General features: G+C 43.2%; 1 protein-coding gene across 1 annotated transcript; it reads right to left on the bottom strand.

Moving 5' to 3' along the window:
- Window positions 1–949: 949 nt before the first annotated feature.
- On the bottom strand, window positions 950–23,393 carry LOC107268162 (dynein beta chain, ciliary). Its single transcript, XM_015740647.2, has 33 exons — window positions 23,293–23,393; window positions 17,437–17,676; window positions 17,106–17,338; window positions 16,764–17,029; window positions 16,296–16,702; window positions 15,773–16,200; window positions 15,467–15,708; window positions 14,233–15,362; window positions 13,796–14,150; window positions 13,442–13,729; window positions 13,006–13,373; window positions 12,704–12,852; window positions 12,427–12,456; window positions 11,588–11,833; window positions 10,971–11,502; window positions 10,346–10,910; window positions 7,878–10,271; window positions 6,884–7,803; window positions 6,543–6,807; window positions 6,137–6,486; window positions 5,799–6,061; window positions 5,346–5,642; window positions 5,042–5,211; window positions 4,671–4,974; window positions 4,145–4,614; window positions 3,526–4,080; window positions 3,131–3,431; window positions 2,786–3,067; window positions 2,295–2,724; window positions 2,019–2,233; window positions 1,598–1,954; window positions 1,360–1,508; window positions 950–1,274 (listed from the first exon to the last, which is right to left on the bottom strand). The coding sequence occupies exons 1-33, from the start codon at window positions 23,354–23,356 to the stop codon at window positions 980–982; spliced, it is 13,560 nt and encodes a 4,519-aa protein (XP_015596133.2). The 5' UTR covers window positions 23,357–23,393; the 3' UTR covers window positions 950–979.
- Between the last annotated feature and the right edge of the window lie 3,650 nt (window positions 23,394–27,043).

The following is a 27,043-nucleotide window of genomic DNA, read 5'->3' as shown; positions in this document are numbered from 1 at the left end:
ATTATTGCATATCTTCACTGCTCGTATCTAAGCAGCATACATCGTACGTGATACTTGGTAGAGATGTGCGTTGCTCTAGCTAATAATTTAGTATCGCGTGTAGTCGATCGATATATAATATGTACTGTGTATATACACACGTATGTACATATAACACGGTCGCGTTGTGTACTGTTACCGCCTGCCATTAAAGTTGCTAATAAACTGGCGAACCTTGCCGTATATCGATTGACTCCCCGAATACCTTCTTTGTAGAGTGAAAATTTAGCCGAGGTCGTTGCGCAAGACGCAACTTTTCGAAGAGAAGAGAACAAAAATAGGAGCGAAAGGGGGAGCACAAACATTTTTCTTTCTCGACTAAGGGCTATAATAGCCTCTGCATATTTGATGGGGATCCATTCTGTTTTGTAAAATCGTTCCTTTCACGTCTTAAAATCCGAGACGCACGGAGGAAATCTAATTTCTTTCGCTAACATGATGCAATTTTGATCCCAGTGCCGCAATACATAAGCCCTCGTATCCCCGAGGCAGATAAATCTTACATCTTCTCTCGTGCGCTCTTTTTTCTTTTTTCCTTTCCTCTTCCTCCTCTCCTCCCTTCCTCCTCTCCTATATCTATTCTATCCAACAGCATCCACTCCCTCATGCTCAGCCACATATCCGAACTCTCGTAGCTCATAAATTAAATTCTCTAGCATTTTGTAGCTGGTTAGACATTGGCTTTGTTTACGTCAACCTCCCGAGTCATCGATCTTCCCAGAGAATTGCGTCTCTCTGTGTTTTGACTTATAACAGATAATGGATAATTGTTTTCTCCTCGGGGATTCGTCTGGAGAACAGCCGTCTCTATTTGTGGACCAATTTACTCCGTGCATTCGCTACTATCCTGTACACTTGGATTTATTCGGTGCTCGTTAAAACGACGGGTAGCTATTGTAATAGGGAATAATTATTTTATTTGAAATTTATTTATTTATTTTTAAGTCTGCAGCAACAATGCCACTCCGGCCAATGTCCATTTAGCTGGCTTATCCTTCGTCTTGAGATTGAACGTCCACACGTAGGTCGGACCTCTGGTACGTGTCTTGTAGACAGGACACTCGTACATATTTCTCAAGTCCTGCTTATCTTGCGTGATGGCGCGCACGTTGATCACCGGCATCGATGGGAACAATTCTTTAGGTCTGGAGTCAACGATTATTCCACCCTGAACGTCCCAGCGTGCACCCTCCATGAAGATACCGTGAACGTAAGCCCCGTCCCTGGGCACTGAGCTGTGGTCGAAAATATTCAAAAAAATTTTATTTAATAATTAAGCGTCTCAGGTTGCTATCCGACGTGCACGCCTGGTAGACTTACGTGAATTCTTCTTTGTTTTTCTTAGTTACGTCACACTGGAGACACATCTTGTCGAGGGGTAATTCGTGTCGCCGTGCCGTCGACTGCATGATCGCCGTCAGCAAAGATTGAGGGTTAAAAAAGCCGGCGAGCCACACGGAAGCTGGTAGCTTTACGGTAAGATTAATGGATGTAAATTAGTCGAATATTAATGGATGGTACCTTTCGTTCTACTGCTGTTTTTCTTGGGGCAACTTACGACAAAGTCCGTGGACCATGTTTCCAGCTCTCGGAGTCTGAGCAACAGGTCGACGAACCACGCTGCCAGACCCAGCAAGGAGGGGTAAGCTCTTTGGGCCCAGACTGGTGGGACTTGGTCGAAGAATATGGCATTCTCTAGGTCCTCCATGTCTGATGTTATCGTCAATTCACCTTTTAGACCCAAATCTAATTCGCGAAGGGAGCGCTTCATCTCCCCTGTCAGATAATTCATTCGCTCGCATTCTTGAAATGCTACTATTACGTACGGGGTCCGTTCTTCCACTTTTCCCATTATTTCTGTCATATTGAATTCTTCCGGAAGCTTTTCCATTATTTCGTCCAAAATTTGTTTGACCTAGCATTTGGTACCGTTCAATTGTGACAGTGGGATGGATCTTCGTTTTTTTATCTTTCCTTACCTTATCCTCTCGCGTCACCGTCTGTCCACCGGAACTTCCAGCGTCCCTTGGTTGCATCTCGAAAACCGTTCGGAATAAATTCTCTGAGGTTGTCGTGAGGAAACCTATTTCTGCGTTTGGATGCAGGCCGTACAGGTATGGAGATTCTGGAGGCATTGCTTCGTCAATGTAAGCATGATAGCCAGCCAAGTCCGTATTGGGAGGAGCGGGGAATCCTTTAAGGTGGAAAAAATGAATAATTTTCTAAAAAAAAAAGAAAAAATAATCTAATCATACCTGGAGCCAATTGAAGTTCTCCATCGATCAAGTCAGGCTGCATCAATTCTTCCAGGTAAGAGACACAGAGTCTTCTGTCCCAGTCGTCAGTTATATGGCCACCGTACATGATCTCCCCGAAAAGATACCTGAGATCCTCCCAAGGGACCTTAGGGCTGGCTTCTAAGTAATTGTAGAGAACGCTTACGCTGATATTAAGGTCACCGACGTTAAATGGATAAATTTTGTTCCACCCTTGTGGACCGAATTTTCGACGTTCAGCAACAACCGCATGGAAGTAACAGAGGGAGAATAAAATCCCCTTAAATTCAGCCTCCTTGCTGCACATCTCCAATGTCTCTTGATTAAAGTTATCCAATGCTTTGTGCAAATTTGCCTGCATTCCCGTGGGTGGTTCATTTGTGATCTTAATCGAGGACTCCAAAATTCCCTATACAGGTCAAGTATTACTTATAATCTGAAAACTTGGCAAAAAATATAGGTATGCTTACCTGAGGAATAATATGGCCGGCAGGTGTACTCGCAGGTTCAGCACTCATGAAGACTCTGTAATCAGGATGAGAACCGTCTGCGGCGACTTCTAATTTTTTTTCTAACAACGGCAGCCATTTTTTGACTAAATGAATATTTTGAAGGACCACCCAGTGTCCATTTTTCGCAGCCTCGTCCATAGCCTGCTCGGCGACAATCTCCTGACCCTGACCAAGGGACACGTTGTGGAAGTTCTGAGCGTCCAGGGTGAAGCCCAACCGTCTGCCTAGGTCCTCGACGTCCTAGACAAAGAATTACGTGAAAAGCTTTTATCGTGGATCTTCCGTATCACTTAGTAAAAGCACCTTCAAAGGATTGACTCCTGGTGACAGTATAAAGAATATCGGAGTCGACGGGCTGGTCTCCTCGAAGGACTTTGCAAATTCCACCGTCCTCCCCTCGATGTATCTTGGACCGAGTTTCTCCTCGATGAAGGCAGCAATGGCGTAAGTCATTCTGTCTGGACGCAAAGCCCTCAGCATGCAGAGACGTTGAAGGGCTGTTTTGTTCTTCCATTCCTGGGGAAACTTTTCCCTCTCTGGACACTCGCACTCGACCAGTTTCTTCCATCGCTTCGGGGAGCTCTCTATGTCTCGGTCCAAGTTTCTAGAAAAGTGGATGATCCTCAGTCCCATTACTCTTTATGAAAATCAAGTATCCGCCCATTGAACAGTTTGAGGCAGAAAAGTTGAGCACTTACCGAAAATCATCCCTAGTTGCGAGACTCCTTATTCCACCCCAACTGGAATTCGATAAGAAGTCAACTGGTGACGTGACGTGGGGTGTGATCGGAAATCTCAACAGGAAGTCCAGATCGCAGGCCAGGATCTCCCTTCTGGCTAAGAGTATCTGAAAGGTCATCTGCGAGGCGAAGATCAATTTGTCGCACTCGAAGAGTCCTCTGGTCGTGTACATGAAAACCGAGAATGTGATGCATTCGATCAAATTCTTCACTCGGGCAGAGACGTCCGGTGCGGGATCGGCTTTCAAAATAGCTTTTTGGAAGACGACGCTAAAGGCTTTCAGGGAAAACTGGTAAATGGGATTTATGGTGTTGAGGTCGTTCAGGATGAAGTAGAGAAGAGATGCTCTGGCAGCGGCTGGTCGATAAAGCTCTCGAGCAGCATCGATCTCTCGACTTGTCCCACGAGCTTCGATAACCTTACGTTCGACCTCAGCAGCGGTTCTCTTGGTCGTTTCTAAATTTTCGACCAGGACCGTGTCGCCCAGTACGTTACTATCAGCCGAGGAGAGCCTTTGAGAAAAACGGTTCAGTTGGACTTTCGCCTGAACTTTGTAATCCAATTAAAGATTCCCACCTGGAGAGTAAAGAGTCCTCCAGACTATTTAAAGTGATTTTAAAGTCATTCTGCTGCCTCGTAAGCTCAGCTTTCAATTCCTCAAGGTCGGGCCTCTCAGCTTTCACGACCTCGGCTAACAATTGATCCTCCAGACCGTCTCTGGTTACAGTGAAATTTATGAGGGTTGTCTGAGCTTGCATTTCGGGCTTGTAGTGTGGATTCGCAAGTTTTGTATGAAGGAGCAGACGGAATTTTGGATTGTATTCGACCTCCTTATCGCCAATCTTAATGGCCCTTCCTTTCTTTATGAGATTTCGTCCTAATAGAGGATCCAAAACCGGATCAACGGTTTCTCCAATATTCTCCACGAGAACAGTAGCCCCAATAGCCAATGACTGCTCGATCACGTCGAGATAACCACGTTGCCCAAGACGAATGACTCTGAGCACCTCACCATATTTTTGTTTTATCCACTTTATACCTTGAAGCTGTGAAATGAAAATTGAAACGAGAGTTTGAGTTACTGAAAGTCATTTCTTCGTACCTGAGGATCAATCATCAGAGGCCAACGGTCAGAATTGGTCAATATTGTCGCATTTTCAGTGGACATTCTATCGTTCGGCAAACCCTCGTTGTTCCATTTAGCAATCTGTGTATCATCCGTCAATAATGACAATGGATCCAAGCCTTCTGTTATAGGAACAGCTGGTTCCAAAGTGCGCAAAAATGGCAGCCACTGTTTATTCAATAAATCCAGTCTAAACTGTTTCGTGAAGCATCCCACGTAGGAGATAAAAGCAGTTACAAGAAGAACGTCGCCAGGCAGAGTGGATGCTTGTTGCATGAAGCTGAAAATCAACGAATATCGATGCCGGCCTTTATTTGGGAAAAATAAAAAAAAATTGTCAGACCTACTTAGCCACGGAATCTGCCCATCTAACATTCTCTGAAGCCAGTCCGCCTACAAGGCGATTGGCCAATTCGATCGTAGCATTGGTGGCATCCGCTTCTTTTTGACATTTCAATTTTTCAGCCGTAGCCTGCTCAAAGTCAGCCGTCAGCTTTGCCAGCTGCTTCTCCAAGGACTGAGAGAGAAAGAGAGAAAGAAAAAAAGAAGAAAAATTGGATGACGACAGAATACAAAAGAGACGGAGAACTTGATGTAATTGACTTGGCAGATTACTTCGGTATCGAGAAAAAGCTCCAAGTTATTACTTACGGCAACCTTTCGTTTGATAACGCCAAGCTTATCTTGAGCCGCGGCTAATTCGGCGTTGGCTTGAGCCAGAGCTTTTCGCTTAGGTTCCACGTCGCAAAAGACTTCATAGAATTTAATGATATTTATTACCCAAGCACATAAGCCAGCAGCCGCTGCAGATTTTGATCTCACAAATTCGGGTTCAAATTCGGAATCCTTGAGGTAAGGTTGAATCGCTTTTATTACCTCAGGATGTATGTTTTCCTTGTCGTAATTTATCAGAGCGTCAAGAAAAGTGTCGACCTTCGCCATGACGATCTGTACAAATATTTTCGATGTTATTTTCAAAATTAGATCATTCTAATTGCGTCATACGAGACCCTTTATGAAAACGAACAAGCTCTAAGTTTTCGTATACACGGTGGCTAACTAGTTACTAACTGCACTTGCTACTATAATATTAAATAACCCTACCTTGGCTGCTTTCCAACTTCTGTCTTTGGGTACTTTGCCGTTTGGTGCCAAAAGTACCATTACGGCCGCAGTGACATTAGTCACAGCACCCGGTGGCGAACCGAATGACTTTAATTCCGTGAGATTCGCTTTGTTTAAAGTATTCAGTGCTTCCTGAGCAGCTAGCAGAGCTGGTTCGGCTTTCATCAGGTCGACCTCGCAGTCCCGCTGCTTTTTCAAGACCTCTTCCGCTATTATGGCGACCTTTGACTCCTCCTCGTCAGCTAAGAATCACACGGTGCAATTTTACGATTTGTAAAACTCGAACTTTCGTATCTCTCATGCGATCCCGATACTACCTAAAGCTTTCTCAGTCTGAACTTTCTCAGTTTCCACTCCCACGATGGCGATCAGCGCATCCGCTGCTTCGTTCTTTTGCTGCAACTCTATTTCCTGCACCGCCAATTTTTCTTTGAGTTCATCAACCTGCGCAGCTGTCGATCTCAACTTCGCCAAACCATTTTCAAGTCTCTCCACGCGACCCTGCAGTTCCTTGGCTTTGGCGCCAAGCAATTTCGTGTAGAGACTTATTTGCTCTAGAAATGATTTTGGAGTGGTGTAATTGTAACGTCTCTCGCTGCTCAAGTAAAGGCGACTGGCGGAATTGACGCTCGTGTGAGCGTGCGCCATAAACTTTGCTGCTGACTCTCTGTAATTAATGTTTTTATATATTTCTTCAAGATTTACAAGAAGCTGCCGGGATACCTATAACTTTCCGGAAGTTCGTTTAACTCCTGGAGGAATCTCTTCGACACGGACATCAACGCCTCTTGCGGCCACTCGTGGAACCAATTGATAGCCGTGCAGTTTATTATCGCTGGAAACTTTCTTGATCGAATTCTCAGGGTCGAGCCAACTGGCGAAAAGCACAGGACTACTCGGAGTTGTCGCCGAACACGGTCGATAAAGAATTTCCAGCAATTTTCACGACTATCCAGGATACCTGCACCCTTTACCTCATTACGGACACCTAACACACGAGATCTCCCTTGTACCATTCGCAGGAGTAAAGTCCTTGGGTATCTTAGTCACAACGAATCACCAACCAGCTATAATATTTTCCACCTCATCTTCCGGAAACAGATCAGGCACTTCGCCGGAAGCAAGCATGTCATTTATGAGAACAAGAAATTGCTCGTTAGGCACTTGAGCATCCGTCATAAGGAACATAATTCCAATATTCTTAAGGCCGGATTTAGTATACAATGCAGCCAATTCCATCCTGAGATCCAAGACGCCATATCCTTTCTTCAATTGTACCTGAAATACTTCAAGGCTGCTTATAAAAGCTGCCAACCTAGACAGACTCTGCTTTCCTGAACCCCCGACTCCAACCAGCAAGGCACTTCCTCTCGGAGACTCAAGAATCCTATTTATTCGACACACGTGCATCATGGCGTCCTCGAATAGAACCAAATTCATGGCTGAGACCAAGTCGTTGTAGCTGATCAATGCTTCCGATAGTAAACGATGCAACGTGGTCCAATCCTTGACTGGCATATATTTTGGTTCCCCAACGCCGCCTGCACGAGTGCATACAAATATTGCACATAAGTATATGCAATTGAAATTGATACGTGCTATAGGCATAAATGATAACTCGCCTGCAAAGTGACAATAAATATTTGGTTTCTCCAAGATGGCACCCTCGTCGATCTCCTCTACATTCTTTTTCAAAATGTCCAATTGGAACTTGGAAAACATCTCTATATCTTTCTCGTCTGTTAATTTGTCCCCGTAGACACGATGCGTCTCGTGCATCCACAACCTTATGATGTCGACACCGAATTGCAGGCATTCGTTTCCACTGAATAACAACCCTTGGAAGCAGTTTGAAAGGTCGCGAAGATTGAAGATGTAATGAAACTTTAAGGCTGTTGGTAGAAAGACTTGGGCGCATCTGTGATGCAACTGCAGCGACGCCTGCACTATGTTGTTGCACAATTCGGTAACGCACAGTGGAAATCTAAATGAAATTTTATAATGAAGCCAAATTCTTTTTCTAGTAAAAATATAGGATATGGAAATTCAGGCTATTACCTGTGCTCGACGTTGGCCAAATGCTGAGATAAAATGGAGGCGTAAATTGTCGTCAAGGATTCGGCGTTGGGAAAACTCACGGCAAAGACGGCAAAGTGTCTTTGCAATCTTGGATTGATCGTAAACGATCCTGCTGTTGGATTCATGCAGGAGACGTACTGACAGTTGTGAATGTCCTTGAGGATTAATTTGGTCCTGTCGTACCAGTGACCATAATCCAGATGCTGCCTGATAAGAGTATGTGGCTGGACAGTACCGTACGTATCTACTTCGGGCATATTCATGTCGTCAATGAAGTAGATCAAAGTCTTGTTTCCCGGAGGACCGTAATTTCTGCCTGCTTTCTTTTCCAAGGGTTTTTCTAAAATTTTTTGAAGCATTTCCGAGGTCGTGTAGAAATTGAATGGCACGTTGGTTACTGCGTAATTTTCCGAAAATTGTAATAACTTGTCGTTTACCAAAACAGTCTTGCCACTGCCTGCTGTACCAACCAGCATCACTGGATGCTTCTCTGTCATTAATAAATCGATGAAGTATCTTATACGAATCGATTCGGCTGTGTAAACCAGAGCAGCCTGTAACGGCATATCCGGATCCAATTCAAATTTCGGTAATCGATCAGTCCAAGGTACAAATTCTTTGGTTTCGGAATCAATGAAATAATCAAAAACAGTTCCTTGGGCTGGAAATTTGATTTGCTTGAACTCGTTGACCCACCATTTTGTAAATTCAATTCTGTAATCGACAGTTTGATCTTGAAACATGGAAGAACCAAAGGCCCAAACAGCAGCAAACACGAAATACAATTCGTAATGGTCTTTTGAAAAGTCTGTAGCTGTCAATTCAGTCTTTAGTAAACAATGCAGAAGATGACATAACATTTGCACGTGTGCCATATCAGCTATTGGTGTTATCTTCTTAAATCTCGTTCTTAAAGTTTCCAAACACGACGGTATGTACTTGTCGAAAAGTATAACCAAATTTGATTTTTCACTTTGCGACGTTCGCGTTTCCACCCAACTTGTAACGTAGGGATTCCATCCGAGATCCTGAGGATTGATATACAGTATACCTGCTCTGGACACCGTCGCTGGTGTGGCAGTTCTCAAATTTGAAATTTCAAAAAGCAATCTCATTGCTGGCGTCAATGCAATTCTCTCGTTACTTGCCAGAGTCAAAACCTTATTGTCATCCATTACAGTATTCAAAGATTCGATCCACATTGGATCTATGTCACCATCAAGAACGATCCATTTTGGATTCTCCCCACCTAGATTGGCCTGTTCCCTCATGATCACCGAAAACAAACCGTCTTTCCATTCACGGGTCGCTGGATTAATGATTCCAAATAATTCGTCATTGGTCACGGCTTTCGGATTGAGATCATTGTAGATTGGCTTCCTCTTGATGTTCTGATAGGTCCTGAAGAGACTCTTCCAAACTTGCGTCTTACCGGAACCAGCGGTACCAACTATGAAAACGGAATGTCGAACTTCCAGAAGTTCCTCCAGTTGTACCACTTTCAGAATGAAGCCATCTTCCGGTTGAAGAAGCAAATCAGCTGCTGCCTGTTTGACAGTTTTTTCAAATTCGACGTCCCGCTTCCGCGGAACATCCAAAGCTGGAAACAGATCAGCTATCAGACCCATAAAAACTGGTAGATCATCCGACACAACTTTTGGAATGTTAAAGTCTCTCAAAGCCCTCATCAGCACTTCCTCCTCCGGTCTTCCAGGGTCGCCACGCTTCAAGCTACCAGCGACGACCAAAACAGACTTTATGGCTCTGAGACCCCAGTCGTAATGATCTTGCTTAGAAAGGAGTTCCTTGCAGAGAGTGTACAAGGTTATAAACTTTCTCGCCAAGATCCTGGCTTCCTGAAATCCTTCGGCAACCAGCATAATTTCGCAGATCAATTCAAAGTCAGGAACAACCATGGCGCATGGCCTGAACAGAGCCTTAAGATTTTCGGGCAATTCCGTACGACCAGCATATCCGGGATTCATGGTGATAAATATTCCCACCGTTGGTACCAGTGCTATGGTTTCCCCCATAAAATTAAATTTCTCCTTCTTATCCCTTATGGCGTCCTGAACGGACTTTACCTGAACGGCAACGACGGAGAGTACTTCGACGGAAATGCGATTGAACTCATCGAAGCATCCCCAAGCTCCGGTCTGTGCCAAACCCTTATATATATTCCCACAGGACTTGTAATCCATTTGCTCCGAGCAATTAAACACGTAGACCATGATACCGAGTGCACGACCAAGGTCCTTGGTCGTTTCGGTCTTTCCGGTTCCGGCCGGTCCAGCAGGACCTCCACCCATAACAAGATGAAGCGACTGCGTCAAAGTGATGTAGCATCTGTCAGTCAGTGGCGTTATGACTAACCTAAAAAATTACTAGTATCAGTTTGCTGGGTGAATTTTCAACTAATTAACTAATCATCAATTACAAAATCGTACCTAGGCGTGTTTCCTAAATATTCGTGGGAATATTTGAACTGCGCGTCGCAAATATTCGCAAAGCAATCCTTCTCCTTTTCATCCCAACGATGTCGAAGCTGACTTTGCCACTGAAAGGCCTGAGCAGTCTCCACTTTGGCCTGGACCAATTTGGCTACCACGTCTCTCGAGTGAACGTCGATGGTACAAATAGTCATGATCTTCTGTCTATCTTGCTTCGTCAATTCTCCTAATAATAGACTTATCAGTGTGCTTAATTGAGAAATTTGCTTTTTCAAGTAATCCTTTATGGCATTGTCGTATCCCTCTTCCAGTCTTGCAAATGCCAAATTGACTTCGGTGGTCCACCATATTTGTGTGCCGCACAAAGAGACCTGAGCTGGATAATCAAAGAGCCACTGTTCCCGTGGCTTCTCCTCGTAGGCTACTACAGCTTCGCTGAAGTAATGTCTTATCGTGGCTCTCATTGCGTTCTGAAGACGATTCAGCCAAACTTCTACCGGACCTTCGCAGATCATTTCGCAATTCGTGAATTCTACGTATTCGCCATCTTTCGCGTGCATCCCTTGAGAAATTCAGGAGGACATTAGAAAATTGAAGCAGCCGCGATTCCAATTGGTCTTACCAAGTACACGTCGCGGTGCATTGTCTTCAACATTGGCGAATTTTAATTTCGCCATTGAATCGAAAAGTTTAATCAAGTGCTTCGCTACGACTTCCGGCTGATTTCCATTTGAGAGAACGTCCAACAAGTCGCTTGACGATACGAAGTAGAATCTAGGAAACGCGAGACGCTTCGTTTCCAAATATTCCGCCAGAGCTTTTTCGCAAAGCACTAATTCCTTTTGCAGTTGGTCCAAAGCCGCACCGAGACCCTCCCTGTTGGTAGCCTGAATGACGTTCGGCGTCTTTGCCATGTCCTCCATCATCTTTTTAAACTCCCCGTCTATCCTGTCGAAACGTTCTGAATCGACCGGAAGTTGTCTTCTTATGTCCTCGGAGGACATGAAGATGCTTTCAAGGTGCATCCAGGTCCGCTGCACTTCGAACCAAACTGTCGTCACTTGATCGGCAATGCTCAATTTTTTCTGCCAAGCCGACACTTCCTCGAGAAAGTGCGCAATGAATTTCGAGGTGATAAGGTTTTGCAATTGCACCTAAATCAGGGACAAAAAAATTGACGATAAAGACGCACGGCGACGCCTCTTTCGTGTTGACGAACTAAAAAAAAAACTGCAGCACCTGGTTCTCCTCCAGAGTCTCGATCAACTCCTCGCTGGCTCTCAGCAGACTGGCACCTGTTCTAGGGTGGATCTCTTTTTCGAATTCCATTCCCGACCACGTTACGTTAAGTTCTCTCAAGTATTTCTCCATGGACATTTCCTTAACTGCTTTGTCCACTATGTTCTTAACTTCCTCCTCGCACTCGTGAAGACTCAACTCGAGAAGATCCGCCAGAGTCGTAGACTCGTCCATGACGAAACGTACCTGAGTTTTGTTATTCGTTTAATTCGAACCCATTTTTCATCTCGAAGAAGACAGTGCAAAATTATATATTAAATATAATGTGATTATCATTTCTCTAGTACCTGTTATCAAGTGCTAAGATTAAGAACTAGAAATATATATATATATATACAAAGGTGCTAATTTGCAATGTAAAAAATATGGATGAAATGGAAGTGATAAATACATAAAAAAAAACGAGATTTCAGGTTTAATGAAAATTTATTCATAAAAAGCTTGACGATATGTACAATGATTATGAGTGACGATAACGATGATTATGACAATGATTGTTATGATTGCTCAATTACTTCACCTTGATTAACGCTATCAGTCAATAAAACTGTATTAATCATAATTACCTGTATGTATTTGCAATTATTTTGCCGTAAAGTATTGCATATGCCTTAGTGAATCGTACAATAAAAGAATGTACTTTAATAAAATTAATTGATCCTGTAATATCGTGACAAGATGGACAGAGTATAACGTGCTGAATTACGATCCTTGGTGAATGATAACAAATTCTATCTAATTTTTAATGATCACGTGCTCTTTATGTACAGTGGACTTACGGTCATTTCTGGTGTCATGTTGCCCAATTTCTGTAACACCGATAGCCTATGTACAGCGGTGCGACTAAGTCTAATACGTGATTGACTTTGACATCGATCAATCACGACGTATTAAATGAAAATCAGTAACGAGACTTTGACGTTTTAAGGAATTAAAAAAAAAGAACAAATTATTTCCTACACTTTAAAAGAACGCCGACTGCTTATCATTAAATTGAGAAAGTACACGATAAATAATGAAAATGGCGTAGTGCGGTTACGCAACACCCACAGGTACCTTGGTGCTGTTCATAAGCTGACGCCAATGTCGTTCCCGAATTGCTGGATTTTGCAATTCGCCAACAGCGCGCAGAGACGTCAACATGTTTTTCACAGTGGCTTCGAGCGACACGTAAGTATCCCAAGATCTCATCTCTTTATCAAGAGCTGCAACGTAAGCGGCGACGAGATGAAAAGTGAAAAAGAGAAATGATCAACGAAGATAAGAGACGAGAAGAAGATATAATTGATATGAAAAAGAATTTGGTATTTTTGTGAAAAAAAATCACATATCCTTATCATTTTATTATTTGATTTTACCTCTTATCTCTTTGGCGAATTTTTTGCACTCGATATCCATATTCTCCACGTCAATCTTTCTCCAGGGTGTCGTCTTCCAGCCCTCTATACTACTTTGAACTATGTTCACGTAATCCCAGAGCTGCTTCAGCATCTTCAATTCCCTCCGGCACTGCTTCAGCTGCTTGAACTCCGGTACCGTAACCTCGAACAGCGATGCTGACTCCTGGATGTCCTTCATCTGACGTTCTAACATGCAAATCTCCTTGTCGGCCTCGTCCAGCTGCTCGTAAGGTTTTTCGCAATTGTATTTGAAGAAACCATAACGCCTGAAGGCCTCTCTGTAATGTCCAATCGTTGTGTCGAATGCCGAAATGCGTCCGCGGATTCTGGAAACTTCACCTGCAGGACATTTTCTTATTAGGGTTTCAATATTTAGTTTAACCCCTATTGATACTGAATCCTGTACTCGCCAGCCTGTAGGGGCGCCACTTGTTGCTTCACCATAAGTGCCAATTTTTTGGTATTGCCCCACTGCTCAGGTAATTCCTGGAGCAGGACGTTTACCTCCTCAGGTATGTCCTGGTCGTAGAATTTTAATAGTTCGATGGTCTCTTGCAGAGGCTGAAACATCTCGTCAGTCGTCGGTTGCCTTTCCTTCACCTGCATCAGGTATCCCATCACGCTGACCAGTCCTGCGTAGTCCCCAGGTTGTACCTGCTGAAGGAGTCCCTCGTCGGCTAACCTGGTCAATAATATTTTACGATGAAGCAGCCCGCGTCTCATGAGAATTACTAAACCAAGCAGATACCTGATGAAGGAACTTAAATCTGAGAGACTGGTTGTCACACGCTCTACCAGGTGTCTCTTGAACATGCTGGACCACTTGCAGACTGTGTTTAATAGAGATTGTCTAAAAGGTCTCAGATCGACTCGAAACCAACCACAGAAGACCTTGGAGATATCCATTTCTTCTATTTCCTGATAGAGCCCTTCGTAAAGGTCTATTTGTTCTCGAAATTGCTCCATTCTAGGGGGCGATGGTTTCGGTGCCTTCGGATCCAGAACAGCTATCATTTCCATTTCCTCGAGATTCAGCTGTCTGCTGTATTCCAAGAATTGCTGCATTATTATCTCCCTGTCCTCGAGCCAGAGATAAGCGTACCCTGAGAGATGCAAATATTTTTTGGGTTATGAATTTCGAGAAAAAAATTACTGGTAGCCCCTTTTTTTGAGTCTTGGACATACCTTCAAAAACTCCACAAAAATCTGTAGCCTCTTCCACAGCTGTCGAGACGCTTGATAAAATTTCGGATTTCATCGCCTTGATATCTTCATCTTGCAAGAGCTCATCCACGTATCCCTCAGAACCCGCTTTGAGTCGATCAACGAGAGCAGCCATTCCGATCATATCATTGAGCAGCCCCATGATCAATTGATCCAATCCTTCGGGATCGTCCGGCTCCAAGGACGGCACGTAAAATAAGTCCGGTTCGCGCAATTCCAATTTTGCTTCCAATAAAGGTTGCTTGTGCCCCAAAGGGTCCATATTATCTGCCAAATAACCCAAGCAGCATCCGACTGCTCGACGTAAGGATTCAGCCACGATACCATCGACGTACTCGACGTAGTCCTCCCAGCTGTTTCCTTTATTATCCCCAATTTCAAATAGACCCTTGTTCTCGGCCAGTAACAAATGAATCTGCTCCGCCGCTTTCTTTATCTCAGCATAACGTCGCGAGACCTTCTCAGCTCTTTCGTCCAGCGACAGAAGCGCATCCTTACGTCGATCCTTGCGCTCAATCAATGGCGTCCTGGTCCATGGCTCCAAGATCGTCCTTATCTTGTCAACGTTCCCTTGAGTCGATTTTATTCGATTCCATAACCCTTCCACCAGGACACCCAGTTCCGTTATGTATTCCAGGAGACCATCGGACTTCCAACACAGTTCATCCTCCCCACGCGATACCAAAGAGTCTATCCTGGCCACTTCCAATTCTATCAAGTTGAACTCAACCTTCGTTGAAGTCCTTCGTATATTGTTATACGAATTCACAGTGGCTCCCAAGAGTATACGAAATTTTCGAAACGTCTCAGCGCATTCGAAAACTTTCAGAGCTTCATTTGGTACAGCATCGTGTGACATTTGCTTCAAATAATTCACTTCTTTGAGCACTGCGAATAATTCTGCATCGAAATTCAATAGTAGCACAGAATCGGCGTCTCTGATCAATAAGGAACGATTCAAGCCATCGGCAACGAACTGTGGTACCACTTTGGTCCATTCGGCAAAGACATTTTTCTCGTGACAAAATAAAATATTTGTTAACCTCTCGTAACGCTTTATTATAATCTGCCCGTCGTTACTCTCGACGATTCTACGGAGAAAAAAACGAAGAATACTTTTCTAAAATTTTACTACAAACTTCTCACTGCCGATTTATTTCACATCTGTACGAATAGTGATTCCTTCCATACTTACGGATGCTGGAGTGCTTTAAAGCACTGCATGGGAAGATCGATTCGCTGCCTCAGCATGCTCGTAAATCGCAAGGTAGCCGCTAAAGGTGGAAGGTCACTTAGCGCCCCACGAGTGCCGCGATTAAACAGCACTTCGACCATCGTCAACTCGTTATTCAGCAATTCCAGGATGCGAGAGTAACGGTTGGTGAATTGTTTTCGAATTACCGGTCGGTCCAGTACGGTGCCTGCTATATTTATCAGCTGAAAATTAACGAAACTTTCTTGTGGGTCTGTAACTCTCGTGATTTGTATTGATTGATCGTACCTTAAAGGTGCTTTCTAAATTGCCACAGTCGTCAAAGGCCTGACATAGAATAGCGGCTAATTTACTATCAAGATCGGTTATCGATTCGCTGAACTTGGCACAGTCCAGAGCAAAGGATTGATCATCCGGTTCCAGCACGTCGCTCGCCCTGGCGGAAAAGGATGCGAAAAGTTGTTGAAATTCTTTGAAAACTCCAACGATCCTAGCACTCAAAGAGCGACCTAGAATTCCGCCGACTTCGATTTTTTCTAATTTTGAAAATTCCAAAACGGTATCGAACAACCACTCGATGTCGGCCAGTCGTTTCAAAAATGCATCGAGGCGTTGAAATACTGCAGATGGATTGAAGGTCCAGGGCGGCGCTTCCGGTTTCAATCCTGGCATCTGTCTTCTGTGTTCAAATTGACGTTTGAACTCTTCCAGGATTCCTGTAAAGTGCAAATCGAACTTTCGATAGCCGATCGGATCGATATATCGAAAGACAGTGATTCTGTCTGCGAACGCACGTGCACCTCGGACCTACCGCGGGAAATTTGAACGCGTTGAAGGGCCTCGTCCACGTCACTCTGGAATATCGAAGTCGGATCTAAGAATCTTCGTGCCTCCTGTATCAACAGGTTGGATATTTGCCTGAGCATAATGATCAGCTTTGAGGAACTTTGGTAGTAGCGAGACTTCGCCCAAGCTAATCCAATGCAGTGTATCAGAGGCGCCATTAGGGGTTTCGCTTCGGAAAAGTCAATTTCCTCGATAGCTTTGAAGTTCCTCGTTAAGGGTGTCAGATACAGGGATATCTCCTTGGCCTCAGCCAAGGAAGACACGACATTGCCAAAAAGCGTACGAAAGCACGGATAATAAGCGCTGTCAGTTTTCTCAAGTATTATCGCCATTTTCCTTACTCGATCTTCCCTCAATTGATCAAAAATATACCTGAAAAAATGTGGCCATTTCAATCGATTATTTCGATTTTCGAATCCTTCTTTTTTCATACCTCAAATTGGCCAATCTCGTCGACCAATACTCCAATTCCACATTCGGCGTTGGATTTTGACCATTTTCAAAAGCAGTGCTGGACTCGCGAGTGACTACGTCGTTCACGAGATAAGCCCATTTTATGATGACACCTTCGATCGCACTTTTCAAATACAAATCCACTGCCTGGGGTCCTTCCGTGGATACCAATCTCTCGACCTCTCCAATTTTTTCCAATCCAGCTGGCATTGGGAGCACCGTTCTTCCGTTTACTTGACCTTTCACCTGTATATTAATTTTTTCGTTATTTTTATTTTGAAATTTTTTTTACAGACACAAATCTTCCAGATGACATTCGTACTTGGTACAGGGTTCCTCTAAGCGAATGGACGTGTCTGCATATATCCTGCACGGCAACTTCCGGTAGTTTCATATGATTCTCAGGCTTGCTAAGTAAGGGAGCAAAAATATTGTCGACCAATGTTGCCAACTCGTCGACAACCCTATGTGACAAGTCGCCCATTATTAGCATAGCCGAACAGCCGTCTTTGTCCTTTGGGACAGCCGCCATGTTCACTTTGACAGCGTAAGTACCTTGGCAGTATCATGAACCATCGTTAAAACGTACAATAACAAAGATAACAAAATCCTAAAACTTTGCTCAAGATTGCACAAAATATTGGCATTCGTACCTTTCGTTCTCTGACACAGAATCGGGAATCCCGAAGACGCAATGAGCTGTGCGTTCGGCGTGAGGACGACGAAGAGTGCAGCTGGAGTTGGATTATCCAAAAAATCCAAAACTGTATTCCGATGCTCTTCCGTGAATAGGAGACGACTCCATTTTTCGGGTTTTAACTTCAATGATTTTTGAACGAAAGCTCCAATATGCTCGAGACGATAGTCAACCGGTGCCTCGGGACCCGCCATGCCTTATAACCACGTAGAAAGAACCGTAAAAATTAAAGTTTTTTATATACGTATAAAAAATAATAATTTCTTTATCGATCCCAATAAACAATAATTAGCCGCCAGGCACAGCACTGCACAGAGTGCAACGATTCGTTCGCAACTGTTTCCAGTTCAATTGTCACGAGATGCGCAGGTTATCCTTTCGAGACAATGACGTTGCACGCGATGCATTTCGATGCAGATGGACTGAAATTCTCCCAGTCACGATTTCGCTTTCCTTCTTAACGATCGTTCCGATATCATTTCGAAATAATTAAAAAATACATACCGGGACAAAAAATGTTATTTATCTCCAAAAAAATGTTCTTACCAGCACGAACCACTTAAAAATTTGTATAATATTCCGTAAAATCACTTGGTTGTAAAATATAAAAAAAAAAAGTGTCAAACTAGACAGCTACTGTCAGATAGCGAAGTCCGAGGATATCTAGAGTCAAGGTAGGTAAACTACCTAGCAGTGGACTAACTAGCTTTTGGTCGAGGGGTAGCGACATAGGTCGAAATGTCACCCCGTACCGTGCACTACCGGCCTATTTACGGTAGGGGTCGAATTACGTCACGAGATATTAGATTCGTTATGTTCTTATTAACTTGCCATCCAGCCAAATCAATATTAACGTACAGTTATGTTCTGCACGTGGCACTCCGTTTTTTCCCTTAGTATTTTTTCGCAAAGCCTTTCCGATTAGTTGATTAAATAGAAGAAGATAAAAAAAAAAGTGAATTTAATCCATGAAAGATACGTCAATCTACTTTTCGAATGGATCCTGATGGAATTAATCGATCTCCGAGGGATCTGCCATTGAATTTGGTGATTTTTTTTCTCGTTCATCCGGAAGGTCACAACGGGAGGGTCCAGGATGCTGTGCAAGATCACTCGTAGGATTGACGTTAGGACAACAATGGCGCTGTCGATAGCAAAGCTAGCACGAGATTCCGGTCGGATAGTGCATCAAATCAATTTAATCTTTTCACGTAGTAAATAATATTTTGATAACTCGCTCCCTTGGTCAATATTTGACGTGATGCGTAGCAAAAAGAGGGGATGCTGGGAGGAGCACCTATATACTATATATGTACATAGTATGACTGGGGAGTTTGGTTTTCTTTCATCAGTCTAATCCACCCTTGAGTTTCCTCCCACAAAGGCTAAGATCCAAAGCCAGAGCATACTTTTCATTTGGGAAAAATCATCCCCTTGACGAATTATGGAAAGGGATGACCCTTCGCATTTCACGTTTCAGGTTTCGCACTCGCTTTCGCCAGGGGAGCCTACTGGGACGTATTTCCCCGCTACGGTTCCTTTAACTTTTTTTTTCTTTCTTCCTCTCTTCTTCTGCCTCCACTCTCTTGATTCTCCAACTTATCCCCAGGCAGTCCCTGTGTTACCCTTCCTCGGCCACCCTTGAATTCTAATACACACGGATTAGAGAGTCACAATAGGTACTACGCAGATAGAACCGTGAACTTTGTAACGAGAGGACTTCCCCGCAGTCTGGCTTAATAAAGACTTTCTCTCTCTCTCTCTCTCTGCCTCATTCTCGCTATTTCTCTTGCGCCATATAGCAAGATAAGAATTATCAGACTCTCCCGTAAGGTGGCAACGTGAAAAAGTTATAACGAAGGGTAAAAGTATTTCTAAAGATTGTGGAAAGCATTACGCCTTCTGGACGCCGGGCAAAGAAACGATTCGATAATGTAAAAAATAGCTGCACGCGTTAAAAATAATAATAAAGGAAATGCGAATTACCCATCGATTTATTCAGAGCGGCGAGAAGAAAAATTTTGACTATCTTTGATGACCCGTGAACACTGATGTACATCGCACATATGACTATCGACACCATGTGTGTGGCAGGCATACGCACGTGGGCCACGTTATTCGATTTTCTCATCTCTTGTCGCGTTTGTCTTTTCACCCTAAATACGATATCCAGCTGAAACCTCGGTATGGTGACAGCGACAGCGGCGAAGCCCTGGGAAAATCACAGTAGCGCCTCGAGGATTTCTAGATTCTTTGCGTAGGAAGCCTTTCGGTATATTTTGTAAAGAATGACGTGGAAATTGATGAGCCAGGCTCCTGCGGCTATGCGACTTCGCGCCACCATTTTCGTTTGGAGTCGCGCACAGTGAATAATGTTAGCTGCACCTTCAGGAGTGATTTCTTATTTAGGGGCTTTTGAACTTGACGTCATTTTTCATGGCGGCCTTCCGCGAGCACCTAAGCTCACCCTGCGCTTTTCAAACTTTCCTTGGCGCAGAGAGGGAATATGAGAGGAAGAGAGAAGGAGAGAGATTGATGCGCTTTATTTATGCCCTATTCAGAGCTCTGGGGCAAAGCAATAGCAGTATAATGTTATATGACAGGAATATAACAAAGTTAAACATTGCAAGGTATATAGGCAACTATTACTAGTAATGCAATACTTATATAATATACAATTACAATAGAGAACGAGAGAGAGAGAGAGAGAGCACATGACATCGGCATGACGTGGGAGGGGAAAAAGGTAAAAAGTAGTATCTAAAAGTTTGAGCTTGCACCGAGTCCAGGATGAAAACTTTCTGAGGGTTTGAGAAAATTTTTGTAAAATCAAGGAAAATGATTTAGCGATCTTTCAGTTGCATTCAAAAAATCTTTTCACACTCTATTTCATCCCTTTTCTATTTCCAAGCTAATCGAAATGTAGCAACGCCGTCCCACCTGAAAGTGGCTGAACTCAGTTTGCTGGTTAAATCCCAGCTCGACTGTCAAGAATGGGGAGAAGGAGAGAGATGAAAGAGATGAAAGAGAAGCACGAGAGTGTGGAAAGGGGGAGAAAGCTGAGAAAGGATGGCAGCTACTTTATGTGGCGTAGGGGTATTATGCTAATCTCAAATCACATATTGCGTCCTAGGCGATTTCCCTCATAAGTAACATAGGTGGTATGTACGGTAACTCCTATATGCTCGTGGACGCGTTTTCAGCCCTCGTGGAAACTCGAGAAAACCCATGGAAAATGTGTGTACGAACGACGAATGCATAATACGTGTTATACCCGGGGATTGGGAATGTAATTTTACCTCCCTGTTCAAAAGCGAGAAGAAAACCTGAGAAGCCAAGTTACATCAGGCACGTTTCATACGCAGTAGCTATGCACTCCTGCGGAGGCATGTATTTTAAATGAATTCCTTGAAATTGTACGTCCCCAGGAAAGTGCAACCGAGAGAGCAAGAGAAACATTGGAACAAACAAATTTTTTCTTAATCAAAACAAATATGGTTCACTAATAAATCAGAATGCGAATTTTAAAAGAATTTCGCAATTTCTTCTATGACCCCAGCTATGCGATCCTCGTATTAATAATTCAGGGTATCATTCACCAGGGTCAGAGTACGTTGCTTAATATGGGAAACAGTGGTTAGTACCACTATAGGTAGCGTTTAGTAGCAGTTGGTATAGCAACGGGATAGGAGTAATAATGTAGTATAGTAAATTAGTATAAAATGTCCCTGGGTGAGTGAGAATTTATTATTTTAATTATGACCTGGCCAACCGCGCCAGCTACGTCAGGCAGGCCTGGCAACGGCAGTGCAGTCAGGGTAGAGGTAGGTGTAGGTACACCTGCCTTGCTGAAGACTAGAGGTCTCGTACTTGCCAAATGCCTACCGCTAAGGCTAAATAGTCGTCGCGCACTTTGCGGTTTCCGGGCATTTTATGAGTTTAATTTAGAAGCAGGCGGCTCCGCGCTTCTGAATATTCTAGTTTTGGTTCTCCGCGAAATTTAGGAGATGCTTAGGCAAGTTGGATTCCGTCGAGAAACTCGAGCTGATCTGGCAACAGCTGCGCTATAGTTTAGCCGCGTCTGTGTTATGCGAATGGAACTGGAGGATTGGTACAGCTACTAGTTACGTACATTAATTGTCAGCTGGCAGTTGGTTTAACCTATAGATATACGAAAGTAAATTGAAACAATCTTTTATACCGTACTCTTTACATATACGAATAAGTAATACTGTTTTTCAATGGTAAATTTGTATTTTTGCATCATGTCGTCGTGGAGGAGCTAGAGGATTCTTCAAAAGGTAGCGAGTCTTATTTACTAATACGCCTTCGAAAAGCTAAAGGACTCACGTCTCTTTGCTAAGTTGGAACCCTCGGGGCGTGCGAGAATGGTCCAATTAATTTTTCGCCCTTTACGTTCAATTGGCAATTCCAGGGGCGTCCAAAAGGGCAAAACAGGGCAGTCAGCTTCCACGTAAAGGATAATTTTTATCCGGCTAATAAAGTTAATTCCCACGCTCTCGCGACCGCAAGGGAATTAGGTTTTCGTCAGTTGACATCCTCCACGGAAATCATTAGTGCTTGTTCAAAGCCGGTTAATCTTTTTCGGAGAAAAGTCCCAGGGTAACGAACAGTGCCAAAATCCATGTGATAAGCAAGCGAAAAAGTCACCCCTCTCGGACACGTACGTTTAGCAGGGAAATTTTTTATGTAAATATTTGTAACAAGAAGACTCGGCAGCTCATTTTGAATTTACCACCAGACAATTTTCAAGCTCCAAAATTACAACGCTTAGAGAGTACAAATAAAATTAGACAACAGTGCAAACACTACTTTGCTCCTCAATTTCGGATGATCCTTATCTTGATCTTGCGTGACCTCCGACACCCCCAACGGTCGTCAGCGAAGAACTTAATCCTGTAACTATGAAAATATCCTCGCGCCGCTTCAGCCACTTTCCCTGTTAATACTCGGGTTGGGGCGCGGAGCCGTCGGGACGTCGGGGCGTCTGAGCGTCTGGAAAATTTGCCCCAAGTTAAGCCCGCAAGCCCCCCTCCACCCCCCCTGGCTCCTCTCTCCTGCATTTTTCCTCTCTCGAGGACCTCTCAACTCTCAACAGGTTAGCTGCTGGGCTTTGTAATATTCCAGAGTAAAATCAGGGAGCGTTCAGTGAATGTGAGACTAGCGAGGTATAAGAAGGACAGATAGATTCAAGTATATAGAAAGTGAGTAAAAAGGAGGGAGAGAAAGTGGAAGAGTGAAAAGAAAAGCACTGAGGTCTCCCAGATTTTCAAGGATAGGTTAGGTAACCAAGGTTAGGTATATAGGATTATTCAGGATAAACTCACCACCTGAAGGTGGCTCTACCATACAAATCAAATGGACAAGCTGACTTGAAGTGGTGCGTTTGTCGTGAATAACCCTGTATACATACGGTTGATAATCCTGTTTTTACCTTTCCTAGGCTCCGGTTAGCAGCTTACCGCTTGCTACTCGTTGCTGGCCAAAAGCGCGAACCCCTCGACAACTAACTGCGAAAAACTCCGATAATTAACAGCCATGGCGAACCTCAGGAATCTCAGGGAACCTCGGGGAACCTCAGAGAACCTCGACTCGACCTTGGCCACTTGATAAACCCTCCTCGAAATACACAACGATATGCGCAGCCCGTTAGAAAGTTGGTCTGACATATTTTCAAGCCAACAACAAAGTTCTACATTAAATGTTTATAACGCTACTGACAATGAGCTGTACTGAAAAATGTAAAAAGAAAAAAAACCTATAACTGACAAACTACAAGCACGTTCAGTACCTTCGTCCTTTTTATCAAAGGCGTCTTCATCGTCGTCTGCCGAAGGACACCTGGACTCCATCATGGCCTGGAACAATTTCTCAAATTCCTCCAGCTTCTCGCTCTCCTGATCGCAATGAGTGGCTATCACCTCGCTAGCCTCGCTCACTGATCTCTCCATGGCGATGCTCTCGCTGCTGCGCTCAGTCTCCGACATTTTGACTTTCTATATAAAACACACATAATTCCTTATCAATAATCTGACCAATATATTATTCGCTTATAAGAATCGATACCTAGTCTATCTGTCATATCCCGTTGGTATAGAATATATAGGTAAAATGAGTTCTCGACAAAGGAAAGTAAAAGTGATGTATGCCAGGTACGGGCAGCCATGCCTAAACCGATAAGCGTTTCTGTAAGCATCGCGAGGCGTGGAAAATTGAGCCATCCGCATTCATATCAGCGTGCTTTACGAGCGCGACAGTCCTCGCTTAGTGCCTCAATATTCAGATATTATCTTGGTCCTTTCCTTCGTTCCTTCATTCCCCGAATCCTCGGTACTCACGCCCATTCCTTCGTTCATTCTTCCGTTCGGATTCTATTCTATTCCTCCAGCTTTTCCAGCCACTTCAATACCCGACGACTTCGTCAATCTCCGATCCTGCTGACTTGGCTGACTGGAACTTCGCTCTTCTGCCTTTCCACCCCCTCGAGCACTTCGAGACTCTCTTATGTGGCATACTCGATTTTTTTCATATCGCTACGACGCTCAGACGTAAAGACCAGAAGAGAAACGTCGTGTCTCCTGCGAACTATGGCCAATCGCAAAGCGGACGTCGGTCTACTTGTCTGGTCATCGACGTCGTGTAATCCTTATGACGATTTTTTTATCGATTGTAAATATCGTAATTTTATTTATTACAAATTATTCCTTTCGTTGGGTTGTGATTATTGTAGGATTTTTTTTAATATATTTTTTTCCGGAATTTTCTACAAGGAAGTTTCTTACTCCAGGAGATATACTGGCTTCGAGTTTCTTATTTGACGTGGAAGGGTCTGAGTATCAATTGCGTTTTGATTGGTTCTTAAGGGACGAAGAGTCAATAAAGTGAAGTGGCTAAAGTGTCATCAGAGCTCGGTACGTCGATGCTGAGTATTAAATGAATTCTTGCTGTAGAAATATTTAGCACTGATTTTTATTCAGCACTTATTCCGCACTAAATAACACGACTGCATGGATGCATAAAATATTTATAAAATAAACAACTTTTTACGTTGTTATACGAGACTCTGATTTTATGTCATTATAAATAAAATTCTCCCTCAAAAATCTCCTCGTATATCCCACTGAGGAATATCAAGCTCTCGACTGAATCCTCCCGATTTTCATGAGATGAAGAAAAGCGTGTAATTCGAGGATGATTCTGGGTCTATTATCGGTAGTAATTCCGTCTAAGCATCTCAAGTTCGCCATGGTAACTTTCGCTCTTGGAAATTCACGTGGGCCAAAATCGATGGAGCAAGTACGGAACCATCCACTTGGAGTATCGAGTGGCTTGTTATGCCACTAATTTCCGTTGTATCCATTGAATCCTTGTATTTCATGTACCTCTAGTTGAACACGCTTAACCAGGAAGCAGCAAAGATTCAGGACGTAGGGGCTGCGTCTTGTATCTTACCAATAATAACAGCCATCTCCACCCTTAGTCAAAGTATCATATTAACCAAGTACAAGCTTCTCTCCGTGACTGTAACGTACATACGAGAAACTTCCAGCATCCCTTAAATGTATGTAATAGAACCCGCACAGATGTTCATTGTTATTTTAATTTATAATTTATTCGATTTTTCTTGATTGCAGGGAAACGGGAATGATGCACCCTGGCACAACCTGTGCGTTCGGGGTTGCTTTTATAGATCAGGCCTTCAATTCGTCGCCTTACCAAACACTTCCTAGCAACGAGAGCTACGCCTTTGGCTACGTAAATGTAAATGTACTTTAGAAATTTTACATGTTCACTTAAATTACGCAGGCTATACCATTTTTAGTTGGAAATATGATAATAAATATTTTTTCATCTTCTTTCTTGACATAATGAGGTAGCTCGATTTTTAGAAATGCCCAGTTATCCTAGTATTTTAGTTTTACTCGCAGTTTGTATTTTCACTCAAGTATTGTATCTTTTATGCGAATTTCTTGTATTCTATAAGATATGAACAAATTTAAGAAGAATTTCTTGTCTTACGGTGCATCAGAACATTGCGTTATGTAAACTTGGGATGTGTAAGATTGATGTAAATTCGGAAAAACTTACCGTCCCTCGAAGACTTTGAATGAAGAAATTACTACAGCGCTTGCCAGGAGTAAGGTGTGCGATAGAGGTAGGTGCCACTGGCTGATTGACGCCGGCGTCGCGGCGCCACTTACACACACCTTATACAATACCTTCCACACTTGTTTCTTTCCTTGAATTCTATATGCGATTCGCTCGATAAGCTTTCTCCGTAACTTTGTAGAATATAAAAAAGCACCCTTTGAAATTTTTATGATAGACATGCAACAATTGTGAAATGATAAAATTTTGATAATTTCTCACCTATACCGTTCGTTAATATTATTTGGAAAAATTTGAAAGCAATTCTTGGAAAATTAGTCAAGTATGAAATTCGCGGTTATAGGAGAAAGGGCTTCGTCGAGCATCATCCCTTGTATTTCGCAAGGGATGATTCGATGTCACGCTAAAGTAATTTCGCAACGGTATCGCATTATCAGCGAAATATTCTCAGCTTCTCCTTCATGCGAGACACTGTCTCTCGAATATTCTATATCGTAAATTGTATATCGTATAACAGAAAATAATTGAACCAGAATCACTCTAAGGAACGAGGGAGACCAGCCTAATTCTCACCCAATGTCCTCCAGACAGGATAATAGATTATTAAGATTAAAGGGTTGTCTTCTCTGTGCATATTCCAGGTAGGGTTACAACAGACAGAGAATCTGTGTGAGCAGACAATAGGATTCCAAGAATTCAGATCCTCTCCTCATTAATTGTTTGGGAAATAAAAATATCCAAATTACACGATAAAAATACTTCAAATCGATCCTTAAACTCATTTTTGTTTATTTACTTTCTTATAATTCTAACAACCGGCAACTAATTTATTACCGTCTGTTTACTCTCCCGCTCTCTGTTTGATCTAACTCTTCACCGACAGTGAGAGTGGTCCAGCCTAAACCCCCGAAACTCGCCGATCAAACAAGACTCTGAAAACACAAATACGAATGCCATTAATTTCTTCGTCATTGTTGCAGAGTTTCAAGTTTCCTTGACTAGCACTCGATTCGAATTTCAGTTATAATTTCAGTTTCAGACCAATAAGCGTAACGTAACTCGATTGCCAAACGGATACAGAAGTTACAAACGGCTCGTTTGCAACTGACAACACATAATCTTATAAAATCGCGAAGCAGCATCCTACGAAAATGTTAACAGGGTTACTCTCGGTAACCTTATATTCAAATGAACGAGCATGCGTCGAATTAATTTTATTGTGATCGCGCACCGCGGCCGGCCCCAACCTCCTCGCCATTCTAATTAAATCTATGTAAATGAGATACGGCCAGCCCATAACGGTTCCTCGTTTCGAATAGTTACAAGCTAAGGGAGCACCTTCATGCATTCTTGAGTGCAACCCTCTTTCGCGAGTGACTTTTTCCTTATCCCTTACTCGGCGAACCCCTATCAACCCCCCCCCCCCCCCCCCC

This window comes from Cephus cinctus, unplaced genomic scaffold (genome assembly GCF_000341935.2).
Source record: "Cephus cinctus unplaced genomic scaffold, Ccin1 Ccin1_scaffold0494, whole genome shotgun sequence".
Taxonomy (NCBI): Eukaryota; Metazoa; Arthropoda; class Insecta; order Hymenoptera; family Cephidae; genus Cephus; species Cephus cinctus.
The sequence above is the reverse complement of the archived record's forward strand: the minus strand, read 5'-3'. Positions and strand labels throughout refer to the sequence as shown.